At 41.5% G+C, this 21,212-nt stretch overlaps 3 protein-coding genes across 6 annotated transcripts in view; 1 reads left to right on the top strand and 2 right to left on the bottom strand.

Moving 5' to 3' along the window:
• LOC139368426 (RNA-binding motif, single-stranded-interacting protein 2-like) overlaps positions 1-3,674 on the top strand; it is a 36,767-nt gene extending 33,093 nt beyond the window's left edge. The window contains exon 13 of the mRNA XM_071107303.1: positions 126-3,674. Within this exon, the coding sequence (XP_070963404.1) occupies positions 126-206 (81 nt within the window). The 3' untranslated portion in view covers positions 207-3,674. The remainder of the gene's footprint in view (positions 1-125) is intronic.
• On the bottom strand, positions 2,946-13,131 carry LOC139368425 (sentrin-specific protease 1-like). Its single transcript, XM_071107301.1, has 17 exons — positions 12,547-13,131; positions 12,071-12,126; positions 10,667-10,893; positions 10,321-10,405; positions 10,000-10,195; positions 9,618-9,756; positions 9,090-9,208; positions 8,571-8,851; positions 8,290-8,353; positions 8,166-8,204; positions 7,936-8,020; positions 7,513-7,647; positions 7,165-7,296; positions 6,774-6,977; positions 6,326-6,490; positions 6,114-6,209; positions 2,946-4,518 (listed from the first exon to the last, which is right to left on the bottom strand). The coding sequence occupies exons 1-17, from the start codon at positions 12,684-12,686 to the stop codon at positions 4,456-4,458; spliced, it is 2,226 nt and encodes a 741-aa protein (XP_070963402.1). The 5' UTR covers positions 12,687-13,131; the 3' UTR covers positions 2,946-4,455.
• Positions 13,132-13,691: 560 nt separating this feature from the next.
• Positions 13,692-20,912, bottom strand: LOC139368427 (protein lifeguard 2-like). 4 transcript variants are annotated; one of them, XM_071107306.1, is made up of 12 exons: positions 20,672-20,912; positions 19,603-19,714; positions 19,369-19,478; positions 19,088-19,152; positions 18,743-18,796; positions 18,605-18,655; positions 18,443-18,482; positions 18,240-18,277; positions 17,686-17,773; positions 17,441-17,536; positions 17,011-17,064; positions 13,692-16,908 (listed from the first exon to the last, which is right to left on the bottom strand). In XM_071107306.1, exons 1-12 carry the CDS (start codon positions 20,684-20,686, stop codon positions 16,756-16,758), a joined length of 876 nt encoding a protein of 291 aa, XP_070963407.1. In that variant the 5' UTR covers positions 20,687-20,912; the 3' UTR covers positions 13,692-16,755. The 4 variants fall into 4 exon arrangements, with proteins under 4 accessions (XP_070963407.1, XP_070963405.1, XP_070963408.1 ...); XM_071107304.1 differs by having other exon boundaries at positions 13,696-16,908; positions 19,594-19,714; positions 20,672-20,908; XM_071107307.1 differs by having other exon boundaries at positions 14,803-16,908; positions 19,369-19,475; positions 20,672-20,807.
• Positions 20,913-21,212: the final 300 nt, after the last annotated feature.

Here is a 21,212-nt window from a genome sequence, read left to right on the forward strand (position 1 = left end):
CTGACTTTATTGTCCCCATGGGGAAAATGTGTTGCATTTACACATGTAAAACTATAATGTGGTATGAAACAACTGGTCTCTTTACTGACGATTGATTGATGAATTCTTCTTCAATATGTTTACAGGAAAGTGCCATCCAGCAGCAACAGGTTTCCCTGGAGACTCCCACAGAACACACAGGTTACTCCTATCAGCTTAGAAAGTGAAGAGGAGGGACAGGTGGGTTATACTAGAGTCTATTTCCTGGGCCACCTGCGGTCCCGTACAGCTCAGCGCATAGTGACTCTGGACAGAAGCACCAGACAGTCACACTATGGACAAAAGGATATTTCAAAATCAGAGGTTATGGTAAACTCTTGAATACAGATGAATGGATACTGTGAAAACGAACAGAACATGGGGCATCTATTTTGACCACAGAACATGACTCTACAGTCGAAGAAAGAGAAACCACACACAGGATTTTTTTTTTGTGCACATATTAACAAATTATTTTCCTAAATATTCTGGGGAGTCAGAATGAAATCAGGATTATAAAAGTTACAACAACATGCGTTGTCGATTAGCTGTACTTTTTTTTTGTAAAATATGCTGATTTCGTTTTTCATTTCATCATCTATTTGTAAGCTTTTCACCTGTATTTTTTTGGTATAGATTCAAAAAGTCACTAATCAAATATTTTTTTTGTTCATTTCACAATTCCATTGTTGTTTTTGTTCACTTCACAGTGTTTTTACTGGTACATTTGTGACGAGAGAAGGCTGAACCAACTGCTTAAGTTACTTAGATCATAGACGGTGTCATATCTGGTACTATCAACTCAGATACCGTTTTTAGCACTTGGGTCCCTAGTTGAAATTCTCACAATAATTCTCAGAATCTAAATAGATATTTAGAAATAAAGCTTAAGACAATCAAACATTAAATTGATTATTTCCTGATTCTGGCCAATTATAATAAAATCATGCAGGGAATAAAAATATATATATATGCATGATTCAATTTGACATGAAATACATTTAGTTGCTGGTTATATTTGGGGAATTTAATCTTATATTTCTCCAATGCCAACCAACAACATAAATAAGTCTTTACATTTGGTTTTAGTGGGTTAAGCTGCTACCCTTTTAAACAGACCCAAAGTTGTTGTCAGGAGTTCACATTATTGAGTGTTGCGCTCGTAGTTTAAACAAGTAAATTCGAGATCCAACGCTACTTTCTCTCTGTCTGTTAATAGATGCCTCTGTTTTTGTTTATTCGGTTTTGTTTTGATTCTGAGTGACTGTTTTTTTTTTATTTAAAGAAAGTTTGTGAGATCTTTTTTATTCGATTTAATACTTTTCAGATTGATACATTTTATTTTTTTGTAGTGTGCAGTGAGTGGTTACATGTTTCTATGGACAAGTAGATTTGTTTTTGAAAGATTTGTTGGCTTTTTGGCTCTTTTGGAATAATGTCTGTCATTAGTCATTTTTGGTTTTTCTTGTTCTCAATCTCTGTTTTAATTTTCAATCACATGGAAAATGCTCTAAATGTTTGAGAGATTTCAAATCAGTCTGTGTCATCAGTTTTGGCACGTTCACCGTTTTAAAGAGGTGTGCTCAACTACTCATCACTCCAAGATAATTATGGGCTCGGTTCAATCCAAATTGAAATTTAAAGGCAATGTGAAAACGCTGCATGTTGGCTCAATTGGAAATGACCATTAAATGTCTATTGCGCAATCCGTAACAACTTCAGCTTCGCTGACTGAATCGAGCTCTAAGTGTAATGCCTCTTAGAAATGATTTCAGAAATGTGTCCTACGTGGTAGAGTAGTCACTAAATCAGTGGTTAGGGAATGCGGTGTGAAAAGTAACAATACCTCCTACCCAACAAGAGCAATGTAAAGTCAGCTGAGTGTTCGTGTGCAAGATTCGGAGACGTTTTCTAAGCTCTTAACTTCTATGGTTCTCCAGGCTGCCCCGCACAGTCACAGCGGGTACTGTCTCCATAGCTTCACTCTTCCGTCAAACGTTCACAAACCAGGCCTAAATCCCAGGTCAAACATCCAATCAGACTGTTTTGTTTCTTAAAAAGGCCAGTGATCTATGCAATAAAAAAATATAAAACACACACACACATCCACAATAATGCAATACTTACGCTATAGATGAATTTCAGAACTTTTTCAGGTGACAATGGGCTGTTTGTTTGTCAATAGTGACTTTTGAAAGCATTCTGCGATTGGTGGCTTTCATTTGAGTTCATCCAAAACGTTTAGTTGTAAGACTACACGCCTCGCTGTTCATCAAAATGACAGTGAGATCGCTGCATAGAAGGGAATATCTGTATATGCTCTACAGGCTGTCTACTAACCCTAACCTTAAATCGGTGATAGTATGACCATCTGTAGAAAAAGCATTGACAGGTGGACTATCCAAATAAAGTGTTACCATGTACAGCATGGTTCATGAGGTTGGAGAAAAATCACTCGGCTATCTTGCTAAAGGCCTCACACCATCTCCTAAAAATGGGACACTGACTACCTTGTCCATCCAGATACACAGTCCTTATTCTTGGTCAACCAATAATATTGGTTGTTGATTTTTTTGTTTGTTACCAAAGACATCATCCGGTAGACATTCAGACATTTCCAAGTGATCAATGCTTGGTTTAGAATACATCTGTAGTTCTTTCTTTTTCCTTGATTTGTGACTGTACATGAAAAGGTTTGTTGACACTAGTAATAAGCTTTATGAATTGTGTCATGATTTAATTTGTGGTAGGAAGAATATTATCAGAAATGCCTTATAGATTTCATCAAGAGAGGATTTAAAAAGGGTGCTACACACTAAATTGCTATCTGGAAACATTTATGCACTGTCTGCAAAGTGTTTGATAAAACAGGAATTATTTTCTTGTAATATTTACGCTCACGTAGTATCAGTCTTAGGAAACCACAATTTAATGTTTGTTACACTCATTTAATTTTGAGGACATAATCATTCCAGATTTGAGTTGAAATCAAAAAATATTCAGCATTAGTTTGAGATGTCAGAATGCCCTTGCCCTTTGCCGTAGTTCAGACAATCATTTACATGAAGTCCACTTGAAACATCTTGCTGCTAATTTAGGATTTTAAAGGTTGCGTAGGAGTGGGCTCTACTGCTTTGTCTTTCATTGTACAATGCCAACAAGAGGGAGGAAATATTAGTTGAAGCTCCGTCCAGCAATAAGTCACCAACGTCATGTCAGGTTAAAAAGGAACACATTTCAGTCATTGGCTCACAGCCTTAACATCTACTATCCCCTGGCTTTATCAAGTCCATTATAAAGCAATCATGTACAATCTTTTTCACTTTTGTCAATCATTAATTTGCCCTTACGTGCCACACTAGCAGGTCTATGGCGGTGTTTTAAACACAGCCTTTAAAAAAAAAAAATCCCCCTTTCTAGACTAACAGCTTTTCTAAATTATTTTTTTGGGGATTGATGTTATTTTTGAACTAGGTCATTTTTTTTTAATTAAAAGGAATTTTATTACCAAGTGTGTATGTCATGTAAAGTACACCTTTCCAAACAGATGCACACACACAATACTTGAGGAATTTATTTCTAAAAAGACTTTGTTCTAGATACAAAACAGATAATAAAAAGGTACAAAATGTATATTAAATACATTATCCAAGAAACTGTATATTCATCAGTATATACACATGTTGAAAATATCCAGAGAAAAATGCACTAACGTTTTTTTGTTTTGTTGCTTTGCTTATTAAAACAAAATAGACTTTACATTTCAGGTTACACAATTTAGTCTTGGAATAACAGGTCTCTCGGTCAAGGAAGCATCACGGCTGCTTATCTGTTGATGGGGTCCAATTAACCAATGAGGATACTCGTGTCACCTCAATGTATGGAAACACACCACTGCCATATCTAGGCCTACCCTTTTACAAATTATACTCTGAGGTCAGTTGCATATATTTTCCATTTAGCTAAAAGCCACTATCAAATGTGGGTTTCCAGATATAAAGCAAAGAATGTCACTGCATCTCAAACTCTGTTCTCTCATTTAACCAGTTTATTGATCCAGGTAAGGGGTGTTGACCGTAGACTAGAAAAATAAAAGGTGTTAACAGTCATCACATCACCAAGCTCTCGGCGAATTATACTTCTGAGTAGTTTACAAAAATATCGACAGTGACAAAAATACAAGCAGTTGCACTGGTTGGCCCAACTTCACTAGACGGGATCCTCTGACGGGAACATCTCAGAGTATCATTTGTAAAATGAGAACAACCCCCAAATTGAAAGAGAGACCTTTGCTTGCTAATACACAGGAGGTTGTGGTTGCAATAAATGTATCCTCCTGCAATGGAACAGCCACAGCGTCATGGGCACCGTTGTCACCGTTGTCATTTCAGACATTTCCTCGCTCTTGACCTGTTCAGAAATCTCGTCCCAATTTCATCACAATAGTTTCCGATTCAATATCTCCCAGACCATGCGTCTCCTGAAGTAGGGCATGTGTTTCTGTCAATTGGAGGGAAGGGAAATACGGAGTTAAATACTGAGTTAGTAACTCATAGGCTCAATCCCAATGCCCCCCCTCCACAATATATGGGCGTTTGACATTTGTATGAATTGTAATTCGTGTTTTAGGGACTCCTGAGCAAACAGGGCAGATTTAAAAGATTCTAGCTAAAGCATTTAACGTTTCTGCAAATGTACAAACAAAAAAAAAAATTTGCAAGCTTGCCTTCCCTTCATTAAAAAATAATTAAAAAACAACGTAAAAGTCCAACTTGCCATCGTTCTTCATTGTGGTAACGTTAGAGATGGAAAATATTGGTCAAGCAATGCAGTTGAAGTAATGTAGCTACCAAACTGCTATTATGCAATATCGTGCTTCAGTACTACTCCACATTGGACTACAGCCAGAGGATGGGTAACGCGACAGGCACATTGTTATTTTGTACTTCTCATACTACGGTGAGAAATGGAAGGAAAGCCATTACTACCGCAGCTACAGGCACTGTGGCAAACGATGCTCGTTGTCAATGAATTGCGTGGTAGGTTACCCTTTGGCCACTTCTGCTGTTCCCGAGTGATGTCCCGTTCCACAGGGTTATTCATCTCTCCCTACCACTAGTTGCTCTGTTTGAGGAATGCTCATGCTTACCGTTACACTTCCATTAAAAGCAGAGTCGCCAACAAGTGCCAATCTCTTATAGTGACCGGGCATCACATTTGAGCAAATAAACAGCGGTCTCTTACAAGTGCCAGGTCAAAAAAGCTTTAGGCCAGTCTGCTCTGGTGGAATTTCCCAGCATCTCTCTACCTCGCGCTACCTGATTGATCCCTGCATTTCAAAACGCAAGTCTGTCCGTATAACCAGGGAGAAATACTGATCAATTCAATTGCTTTGGCAACATATGGAGTGCATTCTAAATACAGCCAGTATTCCAAATATAGAACAGGGCTGCTTTAGAGTCTATTGACACACCCATACGTCAATCCAAGTAATATAATAATAAAATCCATCAAAATCCAACAGTTTAAGCTAAAGATATCCCTTTATTTGCATGGGCTGCATCTCAATCCATCGCATCAGTGTTTGTCAGACCATGAAACATCCCGGAAAATCAGTCTTCTCACAAAATGAATCCTTAGGTCCGAACGGTTAGGCCTAGAAAACGAATATGAACCATCCATTGAAAGTTGACTCTCACGAACACGATGGTGTTCTCCGTTTTGCTCTATGACCCCCACAGGTGGCACGGGACTCGTCTGAAGCTAACCCAAACAAATGAATGGAAGTATGGAGGTAGTTTTGTGCCTACAAAAATAAGGGGTTAAATGCGTGTCAAAAAAAAGAAAAGGGCTGAGGAAATATTTTTTGTTTATCTCCTAGATATAGGACAGACACTGACACCACATACATTTTTTGGACTGTCTTTTTTGCCATTTATGAATGTGTTATTCACTGCGTTATAGGCTATAGTAGTAAAGGCCAAATTCAACATTTTATCAAATAAAACATTTCAAAACACCTCAAGATGGTATTAAACACAGGCCTTTCCCCCCCCCAACAGACACAGTGGCAGCTTGGCGGTTGAAGTACTTACTTGTGTAAATGTGATTGGCTTGTCTTTGGTGATGTACTCAGCGTATTTGCAGGTGAACATTCCACAGTCACTTCCGTTCATCTGCTGAGGAATCTCCTGTTGGGAGAAATGGCTTGAGATCCATTTTTCAAAAGACGGAAACATCTACCAGTGAAGTGTCAAAGCATGTTGAGTTGAGAGAGATCTCGGGTTAGATATAGTGTAACACGTACGTTGCGTTTCTTGCTTTGCAGAGTCCATTCTGACGTATCCAGGTCTTTGCCCTTCTTGTCCTTGCTTTCCTGCTGCAGGTATTGCAGCAATATCCTGCAGGCTTCGTCATTGTTCCCTCCCATTGAATCAAAGTACGTGACAGTCTTCTTACGGAGATCCACCACCTGAGAGAATTATTATATATATTTTTTTTAATATTACAAATATAATATATAACAGTCAATATAAACATCACATGACAGATTCTGTCTAGTGTGATTCCCACTATAGAACCAATCTAAACCGGACTGTGCTGGCTCCGATTTTTTTTCCATTTTCACATAGTCCTTTCCCAGCATGGCTCCAGCAACTATGGTGGATGCATAACCAGGCCAGGCCACTGTACCCCCCCCCCCCCCCCAGGTAGACAGGCAGCAGCAAAGTACAATATATTGTATGTTAACTCACAGAAAGGCACCAGTGCACCCCGAGGTGGACGGGCACCAGTATGACGTCCACTGAGAAGATGTCCATCTTTTTGGTCCAGCGGCGTACGGCAGAGTAGCCTGCGCTGCGGAGCTTGGGGAAGAAGAAGGTGTTGAAGGTGTGGACCGTCGGCAGGCCGGGATCCTTCCCGCGCTCCACTAGCAGGTTCATGTAGAAGTTGATCACCTTGGAAAGAGGAAGCAGGGGTCAAGCAGAGAAAACAGCATAGAGCCACGGATAAACACCTTCTGTATTAGTTATTATCTTGTCTGTATAGGCACAGACACACAGAGAGAAGAAATGACTAGCCGCCTCCAAAAACAGAGGTATGAGACGGCAATATAAACAGAAGCAGCGTGTGACGTGCTCTCACCTCGTCGTTGAGCCAGTTGAGGTGGCTGAGTGTCTGGAGGTCTTTGCGTGTGATGGTGAGTCTGAATCCTTCACTCAGCATCTCGTCCTGGCTGCCTCCCCTCAGCGCCCGGCACACCTCCCCCTCCATATCCTGGCCACAGACACACAAACATGTTGGCTCAGCTAAAGGCTGCACGCTATGTACATTCCTGACGCACACAGTGAGCAAATCCATTTCACTTATTTAAAAACACACTTAGTACAATTATTGCAATGCAATTTTATTGGTAATGAGCTGGCTCACAAACGCAAAGTGCAGAAATAGGCACAACATACGGGGCTACTAAAAACAAACGGTGAATTGTACCTCGGTGAGCTCAGGGAACTCCTCGGAGGGTTTGGGTCCCTCGACGAGAGGAGCCAGAGGAACCTCTTTCTCCAGAGGGACTCTGACATGCAGCTCCACGGACCTGTTGCCCAGCTGGCTGTCATCTGACAGACGCTGGACCAGACCACAGGACAGGAGGGTTAGACAGACCACCAAATCATTTTCTATTGAGTACAGGCTTATCAGGACAAGTTGAGTTGAATGCTGATTTCAGAGCGGTCCTCCCCGTGTAAAAGAGCATCCTCATTTCATATAGTTAATAACCTAGGAGGTTGAACGAAGCATAGAGGGGAAAACTTCCTATATTTTCCCAATGGCCGCATCGGTGGTAAATGTGGGACTCGGTATAGACATGAGGGCTGACGTCACACCATTGAGGGCAGAGAAGAGGATGCTAACTACCTGTCTCAGCAGCTGAGCAGCTAGGGCCTCCTGCTCCTCGATCTGCCTCCGTCTCTCCCGGGCACGAGAGTCATACATGCTAGTCCTGGAAAACACAGACACACACATCCGACTTGAGGACTTCTAGAATGAGCTAGAGGAGGATTTCAATTGTATCCAGTATGCACAGGTGCACAGCAAGATACGCCGTATGAATTTATCAAGGAATGGTGACAAATTAAGGAACTTACAATTCCTTGATCCAGAGTTCAGCTTGGAAGCATGGCACACTGGAGAGACAGACAGAGAGTAACCAGGCTAGATGGGAAACACAAAGTAAATAACGCACACCAACAAACGATTCAAAACACATACCTTGAACTGCATGGCTTTTTGCCCTTCTGCTCTTTCACAATGATTACGGAGTCCCCATCATGCGCTGCAGAACAAGCCATGGTCCAAATTAGTACAAGAGAGACAAACAGGCTTTTATAGAAACACAACACATAAAACTAAAGATGGCACTGCGGCGTTATCATGTCCTGTCTCTGTATACAGCTGTATACTGCTGGTGGTGATAAATCAATGTCCCTCCTTGGGGTCAATAAACTACTACATCAACTCTGATGAAGTGGAAACGGGCTAAGACCTTTCACCTGATGATTGTGTGTCCTGAGAAGAGGTGTCTTGTAGGGTAGCTGGAGAGGGGGCAGACTGTAGTGTCTCTGGTCCCCTGGGGCTGAGGTCTGAGTCGGGGGCCCAGGTGTGGTTCCCTGCCCCACTGGAGGAGCCCTTCCCTGGGCTGGGGATGTTGCTGTAGCCCTGGCTGAACTCTGGACGGGGGCTTGGGGGTTCACTGGGGCCCTCGGAGGCATCTCCTGCCTCCGTAGGGGACGAACACTGGAGCAGATGCCTGCTGGTGCTCAGGAAGCTGGTGCTGAGAGAGCGAGAGAGAGCGATTATAAGAAAGGAGCACCAGCACACCAAATGGCCAAGACGTAGGACAATCAAACCCCGGGGAGAAGTAGAAAAGGGTAGATTTCCTGATAAAAACGTGTGTGGTTGCATCAACGTGAGAGTACAGGTCCTTGAGCACGACTGAACTGTCAGTCATCCTCGGGGACTTGAGGAGAGCGAGAGGACTGTAGCATTAGCGGTGTGCTTGTTGTACTCACAAGTCTCTGTGTGAGCGCGGAAAGCCATGGGGGCTGCCGTTGTGGAACGACAAGGACTGGCCACCTGAGACCATGGCCAGCAGCTGTCTGTACACAATCTTCTCCTCCTCACAGACAGACTGGAGCAACACAGAGAGGACCCATCAATCTATATTATAAATAAAGCTTGGATATGAGGTAGAGGCAACATTCTCCAGGTATACTCAGGACTACGTGATATGAGCAGGTCGTAACTGAACTTCCCCCTGGGGGAAAATACTTATTCTGTTGTATCTATATGGACTTATGTTAGTCGAGACACACACACGGATAGACACAATAGAATAAGTATTTTTCCCCAGAGGGAAGTTCAGTTACACCATGCTTCTATCACGTAGTCCTGAATATACCTGGAGAATACCTGGATCCTTTTAGCCATTGGGCTGTTTTCAAATAACGCTGTTACATAATAGCGTTATTTGAAAACAGCACCAATAGCAAAAGTTCAGCAAGTGGGAGCCATAAATATTCTGGTAGCTGGTATCTCACCTCTTGCGCGGTGCAGCGAGCCCCGGCTCTGAGGAGGCGGTTGGAAGGGCTGCCGTGTGAAGGACTCTGCACAACGCGGATGGGGAAGGACTTCTCATACATGCTGGTGAAAGAGCTGCATCCTGCTGAGGTCAACTGGCTACAGAGAGAATTCAATTACTGCACCGAACATGTTACTCATATTATTGTGAATAGAACCATATCAAGCACAGGAAATAGAACACTTTCAAGCACTTTGAAATTCAAGCTCTTTAACAACCTTGCAAAGGGCCCTGTTCAAAAATCAAGCCTTTTCAAGGTTTTCAATGCTTGATTAATAGCAGAATGCATTTTTTACCCAGTGAGAAAGGCAGGCCTAGATCTATTGACCATATGAACATACCTTTTTGATGCAGGTGTTCTGAGGTGGCTCCTGCCCAGACGGGTAGAGGGACATGGCTTAAGGGTACTGCTGGAGGAATGAGGCAGACTGACAGAGTGCCCATTCGTTTTGGGCGCATCACGATGTGTGAGAGCCATGCACACTTGCCGTCTGCAAACCTTCGATCCTATCATCGTCTTTTCAATTCTAAAGGACTCTGCCGTGAACGGAGGAGGAGAGAAAGTGTCGATTAAACAACAGTCCATTTCCATGTCAACATTACTGACATTTCCAGCCAGCAGCAGGAATGGTTTCATAGACATTCTTAGAAAAGAGTATTGCCTGATTTAGAGTTTCTCCATTCCAGAGTTGTCAAGGGAGCGACACACATCCCATCCAGGGGATCAGAGTACCTCACCTCAAGGACCTGAAAACAATACCATAAAAACAAATGGCATCATTGTTCAATATGAATATAACAGAGCGCTGGCCTATAATAAACTGGAGTAATGAATACATATGAATCTACTACTAGATCTGGGCTCATATTCAAAAACTGTCTCAAAAGTGCTGATCTATAATCAAGCCCCCCCTATTCATTATGATTTAAAACTCGAAAACTTATCCAAGATTAGCACTAATACTTTGTGAATTAAGAGCCCTGAAACATCATAAAGAGATCCAATACCTCAGTCTCTTCCCAGACAGATGAGGGACGAGGTGCAGAAGTTGAGGGTTCAGGCTGAAGCTCTTTTGCTGGCTCTTCATGAAAGTGTTCTTCCGGAGGGGGGTCTGGGGAAGTGGGCAGTATGTTCCTCAAGGTAGGAGTCACACTATTCCGTACCCAGGATGCCACGTTGGAGCTATGGCTCTTCACCCCTTCAGCTGCAGTCTTCACTGTGTCAATGAAGACCCCTGTTGTCATATGCACAAACACATCATATCAGTTCAGATAGGGAACCATGCACTACATGACCAAAAGTATCTCATTCCAAAATCATGGGCATTAATATGGAGTTGGTCCCCCCCTCTACTGCTATAACAGCCTCCACTCTTCTGGGAAGGCTTTCCACTAGATGTTAGAGGGACTTGCTTCCATCCAACCACAAGAGCATTTGTGGCACCGGGAATGTTGGGTGAGTTGGCCTGGCTCGCAGTCGGTGTTCCAATTCATCCCAAAGGTGTTCAATGGGGTTGAGGTCATGGCTCTGTGCAGGCCAGTCAAGTTCCTCCACACCGATCTCAACAAACCATTTCTGTATTGACCTCGCTTTGTGCACGAGGGCATTGTCATGCTGGAACAGGAAAGGGCATCCCAAACTGTTGCCACAAAGATGGGAGCACAGAATCGTTGATGCTGTAGTGTTAAATTTCCCTTCACTGAAACTAAGGGGTCTAACTCGAACCATGAAAAACAACCCCAAACCATTATTCCTCCTCCACCAAACTTTACAGTTGGCCCTATGCATTGGAACAGGTAGCGTCCTCCTGGCAGCCGCCAAACCCAGATTCGTCCGTCGGACTGCCAGATGATGAAGCATGATTCATCACTCCAGAGAACGTGTTTCCACTGCTCCATAGTCCAATAGCGGCAAGCTTTACACCACGCCAGCGACACGTGGCATTGTGCATGGTGTTCTTAGGCTTGTGTACAGCTGCTCTGCTATGAAAACCCATTTCATGAAGCTCCCGGCGAACAGATCTTGTGCGGACATTGCTTCCAGAGGCAGTTTGGAACTTGATAACTTGTGTTGCAACCGAGTACATACAATTTTTATGCGCCACGCGCTTCAGCACTCCCGTTCTGTGAGCTTGTGTGGCCTAGCACTTCACGGCTAAGCCGTTGTTGCTCCTAGACGTTTCCACTTCACAATAACGGCACTTACAGTTTCCCGGGGCATGCTGAAAGTCACTGAGCTTTTCAGTAAGACCATTCTACTGTAAATGTTTGTCTATGGAGATTGCATGTCAGTGTGCTCTATTTTATACACCTGTCAGCAATGGGTGTGGCTGAAACAGCCTAATCCACTCATTTGAAAGGGTGTCCAAATACTTTTGCAAAAATGCACAGCCAAGATTGCTGTTAGCTTACCCATCCGAAATCTCTTCACTGCCAGTGCCTGGTCATCTTGGTCACCATCCTCCAAACTATAAAAACAGGGGGAAACAATATCCAACATGAACATGTGCCAGAGAATCACTGACAGTGCCGCGGCGGCGGGTCTTGCTGAGTACGCACTTTGGTTGCTCAACCCAACTGTGTCAGACAGTGTGCCATACTTCTGTAACGTTAGCTAGCTAGTAGTAGCTAACTGGCTGGTCGAAATCTCACCACCATCTCAAATAGACAGGTCCGCAAGTTTAGCTACAACTCACACATAGTTGACAATTTAGCTAAACATAGCATCTAGTTAGGTCATCCAGTGCCACCACGAGCAGGTACACTAAGCTAAATTTGCTAGGTAACGTTAGCTTATTAGATTACTAACGTTAGCCAAGTTAGATTACTACACAACAAATAGATGACAGATAAGTTAGCTAGCTAACATTAGAATAACCTTAACTTACCAGTCGATAGGTCTTTTTGTCCTTATCCGACCACCTTGTTGTACTCCGTGTGTATCATTATCTTGTTGGTCGGGAGCTGGTACTCCATTGCGGAGATTAGCGAAACCCGTTCCAATTAATTCATAAAATTTATTGAACATGTTTAGAGAAGTTTAAAACCTCCCGCCCGCGAAAATGTGTATCGCTATGGTTGCTTCCAACCCACCTGCCAGCGCAGGAAAAAGCACATAAAGCCACCCAACGTCATTCGACCGGGGAAAGTAAATCGTTGCTAGTTAGCTAAACAACACTGCTAACCAGCTAGCTATCAAGTTACCGTTCTCCGTCCCTTGAAATTAGCTAGCTTGTGGTTAGCTAAACTAGCTAGCTAACAATCCTGGTTATGTGGCTGTAGCGACTAGGATTTCAATCACTACTATCACATTCGACAATGCCATGTATATTTCTTAAATAGCAAAGAAGTCCAAAGTAACTCAATGTAGTACTTCAAATAAAAAATAACTCATTAAACGATAACCTCTAACCTCTCCCGCTTCTTCCTCATTCAAAACCACAACATGGTCGTCACTAGTTACCACAGCCACTAAGTTAAAAAAAACATCCCTATTTCTAAAATGTATATTTTTTAAATGTGATTTTAAACCTAACCTTAACCACACTGCCAACCATATGTATAACACTAAACTTAAATTAGGACCAAAAAGCAAATGTCTTACAAATGAATTTGTAGGAAATAGCCAAGTTTTACTTTGTGGCTGTGGTAACTAATGGAAACCACACAACATGGCCGACCTTGGCGTTCTACCATGATACGTTTTCATTGGATGAGCAAATTGAATAGATACAATTATTATGAAACGCGATTGGCTGGTTGGAATGCTTTTTTCATGGCGCTTCTTTGACGAAGTCAACGTCAGTTCAACTCGTATCAAAAAGTAGAGGCGGAACGAGAGGGTTTACTACATCCGAAATCTGTCCGCCAAAATGAGACCACAAAGTGAGGAATTTTTCTATGGAGGATAAAATGAGTGTCGAATGTGGAAAATGTCCATTTGTTAGAGCGGTCCCTCGATTATCTTGTCAATATAATATAAATCGTTGCTCGTATCTAGTTTAGTGTCGGAGATACAAAAAAACCTAGAAGATTGGTGAGTAAATGTTTTATTTTATTTACAGCAAGAATTGTAAACATAAATTAATTTCCTAACACACTATGGAATAACACTCAACGCACTTAACCAAGATAAACATTTTTTTTTACAACAGCAAATTAAGTACAATTAGTTCAGATAAGACTATTCCAAGGCCACATATTTCATACACAGATGAACCATTCAGGGTTTTATTAAGAAAATATATGTACGCTTTTTTCAGGCCAAATACACTGTAGTATTATTTTCTTGCCATGTACACATCAAGAAAGTTTGCAAGCATGTTTAAAGTTAACTCTTTCTTGTCACAATAATCAAAACTCTTTGCTTTTACAAAAAAATATCAACTCTTTCAGTGTCTATAAAAACATTATGCCACGAGGTTAAGCCATCAATTTACAGTGCCCTCTGTAATTATTGGGACAGTGATTTGGTTGTTGCTCTGTACTCCAGCACTTTGGATTTGAAATTATACAACGACTTTGAGGTTAGAAGTGCAGACTGTCAGCTTTAATTTGAGTGCATTTTCATGCATAGAGGGTGAACCGTTTAGAAATTACAGCACTTTTTGTACATAGTCCCCCCCCCCCCCCCCCATTTTAGGGGACCCAAAGTATTGGGATAAAGTCACTTATATATGTACAAGTATTTAACTTAATAACATCTGCTAACCATGTGTATGTGACCAATAAAATTTGATTTGATTAAAGTAGTAAAAAGTGTAGTATTTTGTCCCATATTCCCAACACGCAACCATTACATTTAACTTTTGACCAACAACTTGTTGGATGCATTTGCTGTTTGTTTTGGTCGTGTTTCAGATTATTTTGTGCCCAATAGAAATGAATGGCAAATGATGTATTGTGTCTTTCGGAGTCACTTTTACTGTAAATAAGAATAGAATGTTTCTAAACACTTCTACATTAATGTGGATGCTACTATGATTACTTCCCCTGATATTGTAATAGTGAGAGGTTAGCATGCATTGGGGGTATGCTATTTGTGCGTCTAACTTTCTCACTCATCGTTATTTACGGTTCATTCAGGACTATCCGTAATCATGGTAGCATCCACATGAATGTAGAAGTGTTTAGAGACATATTATTTTCTTATTTACAATAAAAGTGATTCTAAAATGACACAATACATTATTTACCATGAATGTCTATTGGGCACAAAATAATCGGAAACACAACCAAAACAAACAGCAAATGCATCCAACAAGTGTGTAGAGTCACAAGCTTGATTTAATCATTGCGTGCTAGGAATATGCGACCAAATACTAAACTTGACTACTTTAATACACGTATAAAGGGAATTTGTCACAATTTTGGTCCCCTAAAATGGGGTGACTATATACAAAAGGTGCTGTAATTTCTAAATGGTTCACCCGATATGATTGAAAATACCCACCAATTCAAGCTGACGGTCTGCATGTTAACCTCATGGTCATTGTGTAATTTAAAATCCTAAGCGCTACAGTACAGAGCCAAAACAACAACAATGTGTCACTGTCCCAATAATTATGGAGGGCACTGTATAACTAACTACTGGAGCAAATACATATATTTTCCACATCCCCACATTGTAAAGGTTTTCAAGATTGGCCCCCAAAACATGCATATGTATCGAATCATTGGTTTAACCCAGTCCCAGAGCCATATATTTAGATTCTAAATACAATCCACTGGGCACACACTGGTTGAATCAACATTGTTTCCACATCATTTCAACAAAAGGACGTTGAACCAATGTGGAATAGACATTGGATTGACATCTGTGCCCAGTGGGATGACTCCCGTTTAGCTATCTGTAAATAAATAAAAACTTAAAAGAGTTAAATAGCAGCCAACATAGCTGGAAAATTGTAACATGGAGGGAATAATACAGAACAGAATGCTACAAAGAAAGAGAAGGGTGGTGAGTAAACCCCTACTGACATCATTGGACTATGGCTCATCATATTGACAGGATTGCATTACATCTCCAGTTTTAGTGCAACTAGATTAACTAATGTTTCGTCTAAAGCAGCTAAGGAAAGCCAAGCAATTTGCCTACGTTCAAATGAAATCAGAATTGGATTGCATTGCCTGCATGCTCCGGATCTTATGTTCCTTTGAGATTTCAACCAGTAGGCTAAGAGTTGACAGACTGGAGGAGAAACAACAAACCACAGACTTGCTGTGCACAGATGCCATTGATTTAAATGTGTCTTAATATGTGTGTAATTTATTTTGTCATGGATACGTGTCTTGTCCTTTTTGGATTTATTGACGATGCTGAGTGATAAAACAATTTCCCAAGTTTGGATCAAAAAAAAGGAACTACTTTACTCTCTCTCGCTCTACTCTAAAGCTGAGGGTCACCACAATGTGTTATGCACTGATGGAATTGGATGTAGCCTAGTGCACTACTGATGAACTAAGCACAATGATGTCTACGTTGCTACACTGAAAGATATTCAGATATTCATGCCTTTCAGGGAAGATACTTTTAAGTTCCTCTTCACAAGAGGTGATAAATAGTCCTGTAGAGCAGTGTCATTCATGACTGTTGTTGTTAAAAGACGGGAGAAAGCAAGGACATCACATCTGCATAAGACAAAAACACCTACAGTTCTAGCTTTTAGACAGACTCAGTGTTTTGCATGTGTTTTTCACACCTATCTACCGTTAGCAATGTAATTCTATAGATCGCCGACCCTATAGGTGAAAAGTACTGTACATTCTGGAGATTGACAGCTAAGCAGACAATAAAGTAGTATAGGTCCATATCATGCTAGAGGGGGAAGGAAAATCACACTAAGCTGAGACTGTGGGAAGAAGTGGTGGATCAATGGGTTGTGTACAGTACATCTGGTGAGATCAGAGCCTGTATTCATACCGTGTCTCCGAGTAGTGTCGACCTAGGATCATATCCCCCCCCCCCCCTGTGTGTATGACACTTTTCACCGTGATCTAAATGGCAAAGCCGATCCTAGATCAGCACTACCACTCTGAGACTATGAATACGGGCCGTGTTTGGATGGAAAAGCTGAGATGCTGGCCTGGAGGTGGATTCAGTTTGTCCTCTCTGTTCCGAACAGGGACAGGAAGAAGGAGAAGATGTAGATAATGTCGAGGTAGATGTTGAGAGTGGCAAAGACGTATTCCTCTGGACTTATTGTGTAGCGCTTGTTCCCCATCAGTAGCTGGGTGTCAAACGCCAGAAACTGAAACGGAGAAAAGAGTTGAAGTATTACAGTAGTTGTACATCTCTCTTTGTCATTGGTGGACTGTCAAGTAAAAACAGACTATATAGATTTTACACTTACCATGGTAAAAAGTAACGCTCCCAAGGCACCATAGACACCATGCACCCAGGGCACCTGGAGCACAAAACAAGCTGATATTATATCTCTCGAAAACGTGAACGTTCAATTAGATCTGACGCAGCTGTATGCTTGATGGGTTTTTATTCTCACTAATTGGTCTTCTGACCAATCGGATGAGCTCTGAGAAAGATCTGATCTGATTTGTCAAAAGACTAGTTAGTGGGGGGGGGGAACAGAATTGGCAGCCTGTCTAAACGCTGCCAATTCCTCATGTTAGTCTCCACCTGCATTTACTTATTCACCTCATTCATTATATAGTTTCTGATTAGGGTAGTTTTACTTCCTGCTATGTATAGCACTTTACTTTGCAGGCTTTCATGTATGACAATGTGCTCTACAAATAAAGTGTATTATTATTATTAGAACTTACATATCCGTAGGGCAATGCAATGGCCAGGACCAGTCCAGACACCATCATGACCATGCAGAAGGTAAACAATACACCTTGGCATGATGTCACATCAAACTGAATAGGAAAAAAAAGGGAAGATAGGGCAGCAAAAGAGAAGGTAACTTGGCCATGAGGAATAATAACAACCTATAACCAATTGTGAATCATAGAAGCACAGAGATCCTATTAAATTATAGAATTCCCTTTTTCACAGGCAGACTGACCTTAGTTTGGAAGCTGACGAGAGTGACAGTAAGACAGACCATAGCAGTAATACCCAAACACATCACCACTGACTTGGTGTTGTAATAACTATTAGAGGGGGGAAGATATGGTACAGAAATTATTTGCCAAGTATTTATTTACTAAGAAATGACACCATTTTTTTAAATACAGGAATAACATATTAATGACTTATTTTGGTGAATACACAGTAACTAAGCAAGCCTAAAATGTATAACAATGTTACTAAGCCCATGTATACCTTTGGCATATCTGATCGACACTGACACTGGTTAAAGCAGGGCTGCACCAAACCTCTTCCTGGAGATTTACCAACCCATACGTGTTTTCAACCCAAAACTAATTTAACCCACCTGATTCTACTTATTAGCTGTTCACCAAGACCTTAGCTGAATTTAATGTAACACGTTAGCTGTTTAACTGGCTGCAAAAACCATTGTGCTAGCCATACTGAAAGTCTGAAGAAGCAGGCATGCAAAGCATAGCGGACAACGGAGACAAAACAAACTGTAGACACAGCTATGGGAGACTGTACCTGGATAGCATCCCTGTCATATAGGAGAGAGAGAGGGTCTGCAACAGGAGAGATTACAAAGTGAACAGACATTACCGAGAAAGAGGGGTCACACAGAGGAGAAGTCTGTGATTCTGAATTATGTGTAGTACTTCAAAGTCTTTGGACAATGTGTATAAATGTTGTAAAGATGTGGATTGTTTCCAACACTCTATGATACGTACAAAGATGGCGAGCAGGATCAGATTCCATGGAAACTGTCTCCTGTAGGAAATACAAATCAAACATAATAAGTACTGTAGTTAAATTCTGCTAAAATTATACATTCTCTAGTATCATAATAACTGAACTTGTGTTCACCACACACATTAACACTGTAAACTCACCTTGGTCCAGGACAGCAGACGAGTGTAATATATGTGACAAAGAACACAGCACTGTGTGAAGAAATAACACAGATTTTAGTACTTTCAGAATGAAATCAACATAGTAATGATGTATGCAAGATCAAAGCTGTGACTTACTAGGAAGCCCAGTACCATCCAGGGTTGGACTGAATGTAGTTCTTCACTGGTTCACTGATGAAGGGACCAAAAATAATTGTAAATATGCAACGTTTGCCCATTTTCATCAAAGTACTTGTTCCTGTGTGTGTTTTCCTGCCTGTTATGGTAACAGGCCTGTTATGGTAAACTGCTGCTTCCTATCTAGCACCTGTGACAGGTTTATGTCTGGTGCACAGTGATGTAACATCACTGTATCAAAGTGTAGGACTTCCTGCGATTGTCCTGACCATCTATTGCCTGACCAGGTAAAACTATAGAAGGATGGAGAGTGGCATCCGTATTTAGAGGTTATAGAACACGTACCAGAATGTGAAGAGAGCCACAATGGAAAGAGTGACAAGAAGTTGAATCATCAAGATGGCGTAAACCTAAACGGGGGTAACGGGGGGGAAAAAGACAACTAAAAGGAGGTAATGAAAAACACAGCTTAAAAATAGCATACAGTATCTGTATGGCCTTAACATACGGTAGTAATAATGTAGTAATGGGGTAGTATTATAGTAGTAATTGGCTTGTATAGGTAGTGCAATGTAATAGGGTGATAAGGTAGTAATAATGTACTAATAGCTATAGTCATAGCCTACCTTGCGGATAAAGATCCGTCGGATGTTTTTATCACTCCAGCTGAATTCTGTGAGCATCTCCCCATCACTAGGATAAGCCCCACTGTAACAGGGGCTGCCGCTGATGCCTGCTGACAAGTTCAACACAAACACACACACAGTAAATGGTCAGTTGTTTTTTCACACTTTTGTTCATAAAGAGAGGGGAGTGAAGAAATGACGGTTCTTTCTGCGACACTGACATACCTTTCTCACCTGCGCCAGTGGCCTCCTCATAGGTGGGAGGGGCCGGTGGCCCTCCTGCTTCTCCACTTGAAGTGCCATACTGCTTCTCTCCTGCTTCAGCAGCCTTGTTTGCGACTGTAAGCTGAGGGTACATAAGATAACGAATCAGGACTAAATAGCTGTTTGGAAATAAAAATACATTTTAATAAAACAACAGAGGATGATTATGAGCCACTAGTCAACTGAGAAACTTGAGCAGAAACTTTTAAATCCAAATTCCTTTTTTAACAACAATATATATATATTTTAAATCCACATTTTAAAAGCAAATACGATGAATTCAGATTCACAATTTGGGACTAATTTGAAATCTGATCTGATGCTCTGATTGCTGACTGTACGATTTGGACTGAGATCGGTCCTTAGACAAACCCTCTGCTGTAGCATAGCTCCACACTGTGGGTGTAGACGATCCAGGATCAGTGAATGAGTCATCATTACACAACACTGTCCAGATGGCTAATGAATGTGCCAATGAATATCCCTCTCCTCTCTCTCCATATTTCCTACATAAAAATTGGAATCTGTTGTGACCTCATTTACAGTCATTAGTATGGGTAGGCTAATACAGTTTCTTTAACTTCCTCAGCTTTGAGTCAATGCATAACAGCAACACTTAAGGTTATATATAATGGGGGGGGGGTTCATCCGTGTCTCTGGACTGAAGGATAGTGACGCAGGCTGAACATTACCCTCTCTCCATCTCCATACAATCGAGTTATATAGCTGTCATTTCGTCAACTCTGCCATTCTCTGATGACAATATTATTCTCTGCTGCCGAAGAGACGTTGCGTCGTTACTGAGCAACACAACGAGATTAGCTCCTCAACAGAGGCAGGTGAGAGGATGGAGCGACAGGTACAGCCTACGTACATGCTGCCACAATGATTACGTAACATCGTGGACCACACGCACTGACATAAAAAATATAAGCCAAGAACCTTCCTTTTTTTTTTGACTATGGGTTTACTGCAGAATGAGCATGGGAATGAATGAGGATACAGTGAGATCTATAGGATGTATCTGTAAAGCCCTTACCTTGCCCTGGGTCATAATGACTGTGTCTGGTGTCTGCAGCAGGCACTATGAGGCTTTATTTATCTCTCTGCTCCAGTCAAAGAAGCTCTGTTTTCCTCCTTCCTTTGATATTCTATCCTCTCTTGTATGTGTCCTTGATGCCCAGCAGTTCTTGTACAGTCAAGTAAAAGAACTGACAACGGGGTAAGATAGAGCCTGGGAAATAGTGTCTCTCTCTGCTGATGCTTCTCGTAGATTAAACCCCTTCTGATGCTGCAGCAGTGGCTTAATCCAACAGCCCACGCAGTTAGGATTCTCACAGACCCCCCACCCCCCAAAAAAGGAACATTCTAGCAACATCCAGGTGAAGCAGCAGTGCTGTGGGAAGCTTGGACAGTACCAAACTGCTTAGCAAAAAGGGGTGGGCAGATGCTGTATCGGTATGTGAGGATAGGGCCAGAGAGAACTGGAATATTTGGTCTGCAGTAAAAAATAAAAAAGGAGAGAGGGTGACGTAGAAGGGAATACGTGATCTGAAAGTTACATATTTGCCCTCTACTTC

The sequence above is a fragment of the Oncorhynchus clarkii genome, chromosome 16, assembly GCF_045791955.1.
Source record: "Oncorhynchus clarkii lewisi isolate Uvic-CL-2024 chromosome 16, UVic_Ocla_1.0, whole genome shotgun sequence".
Taxonomy (NCBI): Eukaryota; Metazoa; Chordata; class Actinopteri; order Salmoniformes; family Salmonidae; genus Oncorhynchus; species Oncorhynchus clarkii.